Source organism: Aspergillus foveolatus (assembly GCF_047715535.1).
Source record: "Aspergillus foveolatus strain CBS 279.81 unplaced genomic scaffold BDW70scaffold_23, whole genome shotgun sequence".
Classification (NCBI taxonomy): Eukaryota; Fungi; Ascomycota; class Eurotiomycetes; order Eurotiales; family Aspergillaceae; genus Aspergillus; species Aspergillus foveolatus.
The window spans coordinates 1579-12524 of NW_027396087.1; the positions used below are offsets into that span (position 1 = coordinate 1579).

The window sequence follows — 10946 nt, forward strand, 5'->3', positions numbered from 1 at the left end:
ATCCGTCCGAGCCGTCGGTATTCGCCAACCCGTCGTCCTCTCAGCGGGAGCCGTACCGACCCCCACAATGGCTCCCTCGTTTTGGGAGAGAACAAAAGGGACATCGAAAAAGGGCTTTGATAAAGCATGGCATGCGTTGGACAAGCTGGGAGATCCCGTTAACCGGTTGTCGAACCGTGTCGGTGCCGAAGCTTTCTGGCCCATGACTATTGACAGAGAGAGCGACAAGGCCGCTCGAATCTTGCGCAGCTTCTGCAAAGATGGTTTCTATGCCGAGGCAGAGTCTGATCGACAGAGTTCTGAGAGCAGTATCAACAAGGAAACCGGCAAGATTGATAAGCCTAAAGGCAAGCAACGGGTGCTGAAGAAAATTCCTACGAAGGTCATCCAGCAGGCCAAGGGCCTAGCAATTTTCACAACAATGCGCACCGGTCTCTGGCTGAGTGGCTCTGGTGGCAGCGGTGTCCTTTTAGCCCGGATTCCGGAGACAGGCGAATGGAGTCCCCCATCCGGTATAATGCTGCACACTGCGGGTATAGGGTTTCTCGCTGGTATCGATATTTACGACTGCGTGGTCGTGATCAACACGTACGAAGCTCTGGAGGCTTTCAAGAAAGTTCGTTGTACGTTGGGCGGAGAAGTCAGTGCTTCAGCGGGCCCTGTTGGAATGGGAGGCGTGCTTGAATCGGAAGTCCACAAGAGACAGGCTCCCATTTGGACCTACATGAAGAGTCGAGGGCTCTACGCTGGTGTTCAGGTGGACGGCACTATAATCATTGAGCGTACAGATGAGAACGAGCGATTCTATGGGGAACGCATTTCCGTGACTGATATCCTGGCCGGTAAAGCCAGTCACCCACCTGCGTCGATCGAACCTCTCCTTCAGACAATAAAGTCAGCGCAAGGCGATCGGGACGTGAAGGAAGAGCTAATCCCACCTCCAGGCGAAACGCCTGGTGATGTCGATCTCGATCACTCTGTGCCGTTCGGCGTCCCAGATCCAGAGGATCCCGATCCGTTCGGGGTCAAGGCCCTGGAGGCAGAAGGTCTCTTCATTCGCGAAGCCGGCTCGAAAGCCCGGCCAAGTCATGACGCCTTTGAATTCAGGCCGAACCCAGGAAGCCCCGTCTACGCATCCTTCCGGCGAAGTATGGAAAGTTCGCGGCGTAACAGCTGGCGAACCAGTGTCCAAAGTTATGCAAGTGCCGACAAGGGCACACAGACGTTGGATGAGCCCTTGACTGCCCCGACGTCCATCAGCCGTGCATCGTCACGGAGCAACCGTGACTTTTCTGAGCCCAAGACGTCTCTGACTGAAAATGAGGAGGCTCGCTGGGATACGGTGATTCCTGAGCATCGTGAAACCAGTCCCCCGGTCCAGGCCGAAGGTATGCTGGACAAGTTCATCAACGATGAGGACCTCGAGGTACATGAGGTTAGTAGTGCTAGGATCTCGAAGCGCGATAGCTCTACCAGCTCCAATGTACCCCTATCTGTGGAGGTTCCGACAGCGCCTGTGGAGGTTAAACGCCAGTCGCCAACTTTCACCCGTGCTCGCCTCGTAACTATTCCTAAGAGACAGCCTCCGTCTCTTCCACCACGGAACCCTCAACGAGCGTCGACTGCGTCGACTGCTACCCCGGTTTCTCCCAACCCTTATGCATCGTCCGACGACAACCGTTCCGTGACCTCCGTTTCTACCCATGCCTCTACGAGCGGACCCGCCACTTCTACTGACAACACGAAAAAAGGCTCGAGTGCGGACGCGTCGCCTATCGACGCGACCTCGGAGTCAAACAAAGCATCGTCGCTCAGAGACGACGATTTTCACTCTGTATCCAGCGTCAAGTCAACAGATCCGGTGCCGGAAAACGGCCTCAATGTGCAGCTTGAGGCTGCCAGCTCGAAAATTCAAAATGTTGCTACCGACCTTTCCTCCGTTGGCGAAAACACTACCGAGATCGAGAACAAGAAACCCCCGCAAGATGAGGTTACTCCAGCAGCAACACACTCCTGAACAAACCACAAACCTACCGTTAACCCTAATCCCGCTTCCGACATTCACTAATACCTTCTATTCGCTCGCCTTCTCTTATAATTCTGGCCTCCTGTATATATAGGCTCCGGCTTGACATCTGTGAATAGCTTTGTGTTGAGGTTCCACTTGCCCTTCGGCAGTGGCGCAACTGAGGGCATTGAGCCTGACTTCAGCGACATCTTTTATTTCTCTTTTTCTTTTTTTTCCTGTCAGCATTTCTGCATTGTTTAAAGCGTACTGGGCGTTGGCGGATACTGGGGACAACATGGGTACACTACCTGGTCGGTGATTCTTTTTGAAATGGCTAGATTGTATGATAACACCCTTCATGTTTCAGTTATATATCCCATAGGCTCTGTATGAGCTATTAGTTCTACCAAGTCTACCAAGTCTACCAAGTTTACCAATATACCTTTGCTTCCATTCAGTGCCGATGACAGGTACTGGTCTGTTGGCCGGCCGACTACCCGTAGGGTAGCCGCAGCTCCCAACCACGGTAGATTCGAGGCTTCCAAGGTTGAGAACGAGTGAGAACGAGAATTGACAAAATTCCAATAATCTCTTATCAAATATCAGGCAATCGAGTTACACTGCAGTGGGACCAATCGAGCACTAAGCGTTCTCTAGAGCGAGCTTAGCCAGTCGCTGCTCTTTGCCCCAGTTATTGTTACATTGATCGGCACTTCCCCCGCTACCCGTTGCTTATTGACCCCTATCACACAGATTAGCGGGTTATCCACTTCAGCTAGGAAAGGGCTGGATAAGAAGCATGGTAAGCCCCAGCGATGAGTCCATTCTTTCATCTCTGCTAGCAAGCTGGGTTGCAAGAGTGCTGCTGAGTCTCTCCATGCCCTCGCTAACATCGGTCGTTGGCCTCTCGGCCAGTCTGGTCGGCCTTGCCGCCGGCCAGTACTTTCCCCCTACTCCCGAGGGTGTCAAGGTCATTCACTCCAAGCACCAGAAGGGCGTCACAATTTCCTACAAAGAGGTGTGCTTTTCTACCCATTAAGTGATGGGTAGGATGTCTAACAGTTTTAGCCTGAAATCTGCGAGACAACCCCAGGCGTGAAATCTTACTCGGGTTATGTCCACCTGCCTCCTGGCACTCTCAACGATCTCGGTTTGGATCAGCAGTATCCTATCAACACTTTCTTCTGGTTCTTCGAGTCCCGGAATGATCCCGTCAATGCGCCGCTCTCAATCTGGATGAATGGCGGCCCGGGAAGTTCCTCTATGATCGGGCTCATGCAGGAGAACGGGCCATGCCGGGTGAATATGGACTCGAATTCCACAGAGCTGAACCCCTGGTCATGGAACAACTACGTCAACATGCTCTACATCGACCAACCGAACCAGGTCGGGTTCAGCTATGATGTTCCTACTAATGGAACGTACGATCAATTAACAGGTGTGCGTGACGTTTCTGGATGGTCGACGGTCCCGGAGCAGAACAATACGTTCTACGTGGGCACGTTCCCCAGTCTCAACGCCTCTGCTACTGCAAATACCACCGAGAACGCAGCCCGCGCGCTCTGGTCGTTTGCGCAAACCTGGTTTACGGAGTTCCCCGCCTACAAGCCCCGTGATGACCGGGTCAGCATCTGGACCGAGTCCTATGGAGGCCGCTATGGTCCGTCTTTCTCTGCGTTCTTCCAAGAGCAAAATGAGAAGATCTCTAATGGCTCGCTTACCACACCCGGAGAATCACACTACATTCATCTGGACACTCTCGGGATCATAAACGGCTGTATCGACCTGCTTGTGCAGGCTCCGTCGTACCCTGAGATTGCGTACAACAACACCTACGGAATCGAGGCAATTAACGAAACTCTTTATGAGTTTGCGATGAATGCATGGAGCAAGCCCGGTGGCTGCAAGGACCAAATAATCCGATGCCGCCAGCTTGCGGCCGAAGGGGACCCTCGCATGTATGGCAACAACAAGACCGTGAATGCAGCCTGCCAGGCAGCGGACAGGTACTGCAGCAACAACGTGGAAGGTCCTTACCCACTGTTCTCTGGACGGGGCTACTATGACATCGCGCACTTCGACCCGGACCCTTTTCCTCCACCATACTACCTGGGTTATCTGAGCCAGCACTGGGTTCAGGATGCTCTTGGGGTTCCTATCAACTTTACCGAGTCTATTGACAGCGTTTACAACGCATTTGGATCCGTTGGCGATTATGCTCGATCTGATGTTCGCGGCTACTTGGAGGATCTAGCTTATGTGCTCGACTCGGGCATTAAGGTGGCCCTCGTTTACGGCGACCGCGACTATGCCTGCCCGTGGAACGGCGGTGAGCAAGTAAGTCTGCAGGTTGACTACAGCGATGCCGACAAGTTCCGCGCTGCCGGATACGCACCGCTGCATACCAACTCCTCGTATGTCGGCGGTTCTGTACGCCAGTATGGGAACTTCTCCTTCACCCGGGTATATCAGGCCGGACATGAAGTGCCCGCGTACCAGCCGGAGACGGCTTATGAGATCTTCCACCGTGCAATGTTCAATCGAGACATCGCGACAGGAAAGATTTCCACGGCTAAAAACAGCACATATTCCACCAAGGGACCTTCCTCGACATGGAATGTCACAAACACCGTGCCTGACAGCCCGGAGCCGACCTGCTATATCCTCTCACTGTCGTCCTACTGCACTGAAGAACAGACTCAAAGCGTGACGAACGGGACTGCATTGATCAAAGATTACATAGTGGTGGAGGAAAGTCTCTAAACCGGGACCTCATCGCGAGCGTATTTAGATATATATTGCTATATCTACATGTATAGATGTATATAGCTTGTTTCACGTGCAAATGCATGTAAAGTAAATGTCGGTAAATAAAAGGACATCAGGTAAATAGATAAATGAGCAGTGGAGCTTGGCTGGCCACCGATAACGCCAGCCTTTTCCGTAACAGGTAAACTGAAGTTGTAGCGGGCCACTTTCAGGCACCACCGGCCAGTGTCGTCTCCCAATCTGGCCCTATAATATGATTGCCACTGTGCTGAGTTCGTTGAACACTTCCGCCTCTGTTTTATTTTAGTTGAATCACTCTCAAGACGACTGTGTCTCACCACTACAGCAAGTTTGTGGAAGCTTCTAGAACTTTCGATGGCTGGTGCTGCCGTCAACGTCACACGTCACTCCCTGGGGCTCTTGCAAGATCGCACTGCCATCACTCAAGGCACCGTCTGACACTCCCATCCTCCGTATATATCGACATCCTCATCCTGCTGGTGTACGTTCGAAACGTGCCCTAACTCTAACAGCTTACCGCTGTTCTGTGTGTTTACCTGCCTGATATACTACCAACAGCTCCCCGCACTATACCTTGCCGAACCTTCTACGTCATTCGAATTCCCCTCCAACAGCCTTTATTACCTACCGACCCTTTTGACAACACACCTTCTGGGCGTATTGCATCCAACCCAGAGAATTGATTGGGTTCTCCACTTATTAACCAACAACTGAAGCTCAATTCGAAATCACGTACACATTATGGTCGCAGAAACAAAGTTATACGATGCGCTTGGCATTAAGCCGGACGCTTCGCAGGAAGATATCAAGAAGGCCTACCGGAAGGCTGCGTTGAAGTACCATCCAGATAAGAATAAAGATGATGCTAAAGCTGCTGAGAAATTCAAAGGTATGTTATGATTTTCCCTTCTTGTTCATTACATTTGGGGCCCAGCTAATACCGCTACAGAGGTCTCTCAAGCCTACGAAGTCCTCTCAGACCCTGAAAAACGCAAAGTCTATGATCAATTCGGCTTAGAATACCTTCTACGCGGTGGTCCTGCACCAACACCCGGCGGCGGCGGTCCCAACCCCTTCGAGGGAGGCGGCATGCCCGGTGGGTTCTCCTTCGGCGGCATGCCCGGCGGCGGTACACGCACATTCCACTTCTCAACGGGACCGGGCGGCGGTGGTGGGTTCCAATTCAGCTCCGCGGACGATATTTTCCGAAACTTTGCCAAGGCCAGCGGCGGAATGGGCGGATTTGGCGACGATGACATCTTCAGCATGCTAGGTGGTGGTCTTGGTGGCGGTGCTCGCAGCGGCGGTCCGCGGTTCCGAAGCAGTCGCGGAGCGAGTGCCGGTGGTAATGGAGCCGGCGCTGGGTTCCAGCGACAGTCGCAGCGGGCGCCTACGCCGGAGCCGACGGTTGTGGAGAAGCAGTTGCCGCTGACGCTGGAGGAGATTATGAGTGGTTGTAAGAAGACAGTTACTGTGAAGAGCAAGACGTTCGATGCGAGTGGGAAGCGGACTGTGCAGGATGTTACGCTGGAAGCGACTATCAAGCCTGGGTTGCGGACCGGATCGAAGATCAAGTATCGGGGTGTCGGCGACCAGGAAGAAGGTGGTCGCCAGGATGTGCATCTCATTGTGACAGAGGTAAGTTCACGGCTACATGAATCCGCAAGCCCCAATAACTCCCTTGTTATGGAATTAGGCACTAACTGTACCATAGAAAGAACACCCCAATTTCAAACGCCACGGCGACAACCTCATCACAACGGTCGACCTATCCCTCAAAGAAGCCCTTACAGGTTGGACTCGCATCGTGCGTACCATTGACGGCAAGTCACTCAGAGTCTCGAAGCCCGGTCCCACACCGCCTGGGTACGAGGAAAAGTTCCCTGGTCTGGGCATGACAATCTCAAAGAAGCCCAGTGAACGGGGCGATCTCATTGTGCGGGTTAACGTTGAATTCCCGATGACGTTGAGTTCGAGTGCGAAAGAGGTGCTGAGGGATATTCTTCCTTAATTGCCTCTTGGATAGAGTTTCGTCATGATCTCCTCTGCTTTCTGTTTGGCCCGGTACATATACCTATTTTTTTATTTTCAGCATTGTTGGCGTTTGGGTGTGTGGCGAATTTCCATGGTCAATGATGGGCTGCAGGATTTGTTTACTCAATGAATGAATGATTGTGATACTATCCCCTGCAGCATAATCTGCCTAACATATCTATAAAAGCCTATTCACATGTTTGTTTTGTCTCAACGACGCCTCGTTTCATCTACGTAAGCCCTAGTAAATGCAATATGCACCTGGTCGTACCGGAGGCCATGAAACCCGTAGAGTACTTCAAAAGAAAATCAAATACCGTCTAACTTAAAAGCAACATACTATAAATTACGTGAATCACAAAGCACCAAGCTCCTTGAGCTTCGAAATCAAGCCATCGACATCCTCGACCTTGCCACCGCCCTGTCGGGCAGGAGGTTCTATTACAGGTTAGCGTTGAGACCATAACTGGAAAACGAAATAACTCACCTGTAACCTTCAGAGTCTTCAGCCTCCTCTTATCCTCTACCCCGAGATCCTTTAACGTCAACTTCTCAAGCGGCTTCTTCTTCGCCTTCATAATGTTGGGCAAGCTCGCGTATCTCGGCTCATTCAGTCTCAGATCCGTTGTGATAACCATAGGCAACTTTGCCTTGAGCACCTCAACACCGCCATCGACCTCATGTTCCACCTCAACGGTCCCCTGCTCGTCCTTTACCTCAACTCGACTTGCCTGCGTCGCCTGCGGCCACCCCAACAATCCAGCAAGCATCTGTCCCGTCTGTCCCTGATCTCCGTCGATCGCCTGCTTTCCGAGGAGGACAAGGTTGATATTCTCCTTCTCTACAACAGCCTTGAGTGTCTTTGCGACGGTGAGAGGCTCCAGCCCGCCGTCATTGCTGTCAGGGACATCAATGTGGAATGCGCGGTCGGCGCCCATAGCCATGGCGGTACGCAGAGTATCGACGCATTTGGGGCCACCAGCGGAGAGGGCGAGGATATTGTCAACTTTCAGAGGGCCTTTGCGCTCGCGCAAGCGGATGGCTTCTTCAATGGAAAGCTCGTCGAAGGGGTTGAGCGAATGTTTGACGCCGGCTGTTTCGACGCCCGTGCGGGTTTTGTTGATGCGGGGTTTTATCTTAAGTTACAGGTCAGCACATTATACTAGGAAGATGGATAGTAGAGTGAAGATAGCCGTGTTCCAGCAATCGAACGACTCCTTGGAAAGACATGTGCTCGAACTTGCGCCGAGCCGAGAACGGAGCTCATAAGCCAATCCAAATCATGTAGAGCCAAACTCACCGCGTAGTCAATCACCCTTTTGACGGGGACGAGGATCCGGAGTCCACTGGCCATGACGAATATGTGAGTTAAGACGTGTTCTCGCACGGGAGAAAGAGACAATCGACTTCAGACTGCGGGGACTGAAGGTCTTGAGGGAGGAGGACAGTCGATCGGACGGTGACCGGGGCAGAAAACAGCCAGCGCTCTCCGCCCTGCGACCTGCCGACGCCGACCACCTATGATGTACGGCAGACTGTTCAAGTGTCCCGCTTCCAACCGCAGCCGAGGTTAGCCTTCTGCTCACTTGCCATGTCCGCGCAAGTAGCCGTTGCTCGGTACTGAAGGTGCATACTGCGTGTCGATCATCATTGCTACAGGGATGATTACCCATTGAAATGGGATGAATATTGCTCTATAATTCTATTCGGGATCTTATGGACAGCCAGCTTTTCGGGTATATAGAGGTGCCAGCCTAACTACGTCCAAAGGAGCCTTGTATCTACCATGTCTCTTGTTTATACCGCCCCGTCTTTTCCATCCCAACTAGGTAATCTTCAGCTTCTCGTCGACTGAACTGCTGTGTCCCGGCATCGTTTCCGTACTGGAACGCCTCTGTCAAGGTCTCCCGGACAGCCTGGGGCATCCGCCCAGAGGAGCCGCAAACGAACACAGCACCGCCCTTGTCATGCAGGAGGTTGAAGACCAGACTTGAGTTCTCCCGAATAACATCCTGGACATAGACCTTCTGCTTCTGGTCTCGCGAAAATGCCGTCAGGACTTTGAGTTTGATCAAGTCGCTCAGTTGCTGCCACTCGTCTTCGAAGAAGAAGTCCGCGGCTCGATTCCGACCGCCGTACACGAGGATCGTGGGCTCGATTGGCGGATCTACGCCCGGGTTTTTCTCTTGATAGGACCTGACAATCGCGGCTTTTTCCCATAGCATGGATCGTAAAGGCGCAACACCTGTGCCCGGTCCTATCAACATCGTAGGACCGACTAGTTGGCCGACGGACGAGTTGAGACCGCCTCGTTGCAGCTGGATTTTGAGTGTGCTTCCTGGTCGGAGGTTGGAAATATATTTGGTGCAGATTCCTTCTCGTATCTTCTTGATCACAGTTCGGTACTTGACGATGGCGATCAAAAGTTCGAATCTTGCCCCGCCTTCTGGAGTTCGCTTCAGTTCTCCGCCACTGGCGATGCTGAATTGCCTCGCTCGGATGATTGGAAACGTGGACGTTGCATGCTGCCACGGGATCTTCACGGTATCGAACTCATGTAGGATCTCAAGAATACTACGTCTCGGGCGCGTTGTGTAGTCCCAGAACTCGTCAAGATACTCTGGATTGGTGAATTCGAGCAGTCGCTCCTTGTGCATCTCATATGTGGTGTAGTGTGCGATTGCTGCGAAGAATGACCGGCGGGGGATTGCTCTAATATCTAGGTAGTTGATAAGTAGTTCGCGCAGGGTCAGTCCCGGGTGGGAATCCAGGCTGTGGATGGGCGGACTAGGCAGTTCATTCGTCGAAAGAGTGCTATCACGAGGGACTAAAGAGACGAGCTGGTCCGCTTGCTCCTGCCAGCCCATCATCTCAATGAGACTTTGGACATCCTCAGCAGTGTTCTTCGGGGTTATCGTTATTACGTCCCCTGGAGCATATGAAATGGGATCGGAGACAGTCAAAATCAAATGACGCACGTCTTGCCAGTGCGTCTGCGGGGTCACACGTTTGTTCTGGACGAGAGATGCCGTCAGGCTATCATGTAGTGGCCGATGGTCATTGTCGAGACGGTACGAGTCCGGAAAGTCCCCTGTTACTGACCCGCCCATTGTATCAGGAGGACTGACGTCCTCCGAAGCGTCTTCCTGGTCTCGCAGTTGTAGAACCCATTTTGGCGGCAGCTGGACGTCGTCTGGTATTGGATCCTGCCCCGGGGGAAGAGGATACTTGTCCAGCAAGTGCTTCCGAAACCCTGCCAACCAAGGAATAAACGTACCCTCTAAGCTGCGACCATATCAGCATACAGAGTTTGGGAGCCGGGATCGCGACATACCCTGAAGGATGTTGGTGGTCCGCTTCTCCACCAGGGTATATCTCATCCGCGCCCAGCTGTAACAACCTTTTATACAGTTTGCGCGCAGCCCAGTTGAACTTGGGATACGAGCTATCCCCCAGCCCAAACCACGTGAATCTCACTCCACTAAGAAAAGTGGGCGGCAGCTTCTTCAAAAGCAGCGATCTCCAAAACGTCCGAGCATTGGCCGGCAGATCTCCTTGACCGGTTGTCGAGACAGCAAAAACGACAATGGTATACAACCTTAACGAGTCCTAGCGATAGCCAGCCTAGTTAGCGGTGTCCATATCGGAGTGCCACTAAAGGCAGAGAACAAACCGGTTTAGCATGATTCAACTCGGATATTTGAGTTGTGAAATGGAGACGCTCTGCCAGAGCACCCACCTCTTCGGCGGCATCCTGTGCATTGCCGGTTTCGGAGCCATAGACGACGAGAGCAGAGCGTCCTGGCGGTCCTGGCGGTCCTGGTAAGCCTGGTGAGCCTGAGCTTTGGCTCCCGCTCATGCTGATTTGCGTTCTGATTGCAAAGAACTGCGATTCAAAGAGCAAATAGCGTGATGCGGCTCATGATCGAACGATAGAGTTTGTGCGGGCACGTTGGGCGCTGCGGGGTTCCGCTGATGTCATCCATGTTTACTCAACAGTGCAATCTGTAGATCAGAGGTGCAGTTTGATAAGGATTGTTAGCATAACTGAAAAGACACAAGGCAAGACGATTTAGAACTCGGTCATCAAGGTGAAGGTATTTAAAAATGCTCT

General features: G+C 52.5%; 5 protein-coding genes across 5 annotated transcripts; 3 read left to right on the forward strand and 2 right to left on the reverse strand.

The window, feature by feature from the left end:
• Nucleotides 1-381: 381 nt before the first annotated feature.
• On the forward strand, nucleotides 382-2424 carry BDW70DRAFT_135939 (uncharacterized protein). Its single transcript, XM_073736778.1, has one exon. The coding sequence runs from the start codon at nucleotides 422-424 to the stop codon at nucleotides 2015-2017; it is 1596 nt and encodes a 531-aa protein (XP_073596049.1). The 5' UTR covers nucleotides 382-421; the 3' UTR covers nucleotides 2018-2424.
• A 383-nt stretch (nucleotides 2425-2807) lies between these two features.
• cp1 (putative carboxypeptidase S1) lies at nucleotides 2808-5000 on the forward strand (the record flags this gene model as incomplete). The annotated part of the gene is made up of 2 exons (XM_073742359.1): nucleotides 2808-3026; nucleotides 3077-5000. 2 exons carry the CDS (start codon nucleotides 2808-2810, stop codon nucleotides 4769-4771), a joined length of 1914 nt encoding a protein of 637 aa, XP_073596050.1. The 3' UTR covers nucleotides 4772-5000.
• Nucleotides 5001-5017: 17 nt separating this feature from the next.
• Nucleotides 5018-7040, forward strand: BDW70DRAFT_135941 (putative DnaJ domain protein Psi). The gene is made up of 3 exons (XM_073736779.1): nucleotides 5018-5687; nucleotides 5748-6436; nucleotides 6513-7040. The coding sequence occupies exons 1-3, from the start codon at nucleotides 5540-5542 to the stop codon at nucleotides 6807-6809; spliced, it is 1134 nt and encodes a 377-aa protein (XP_073596051.1). The 5' UTR covers nucleotides 5018-5539; the 3' UTR covers nucleotides 6810-7040.
• Nucleotides 7041-7076: 36 nt separating this feature from the next.
• BDW70DRAFT_135943 (electron transfer flavoprotein subunit beta/FixA family protein) lies at nucleotides 7077-8301 on the reverse strand. The gene is made up of 3 exons (XM_073736780.1): nucleotides 8133-8301; nucleotides 7320-7968; nucleotides 7077-7270 (listed from the first exon to the last, which is right to left on the reverse strand). The coding sequence occupies exons 1-3, from the start codon at nucleotides 8184-8186 to the stop codon at nucleotides 7188-7190; spliced, it is 786 nt and encodes a 261-aa protein (XP_073596052.1). The 5' UTR covers nucleotides 8187-8301; the 3' UTR covers nucleotides 7077-7187.
• A 112-nt stretch (nucleotides 8302-8413) lies between these two features.
• On the reverse strand, nucleotides 8414-10702 carry tah18 (NAPDH-dependent diflavin reductase). The gene is made up of 3 exons (XM_073736781.1): nucleotides 10506-10702; nucleotides 10167-10441; nucleotides 8414-10117 (listed from the first exon to the last, which is right to left on the reverse strand). The coding sequence occupies exons 1-3, from the start codon at nucleotides 10689-10691 to the stop codon at nucleotides 8614-8616; spliced, it is 1965 nt and encodes a 654-aa protein (XP_073596053.1). The 5' UTR covers nucleotides 10692-10702; the 3' UTR covers nucleotides 8414-8613.
• Between the last annotated feature and the right edge of the window lie 244 nt (nucleotides 10703-10946).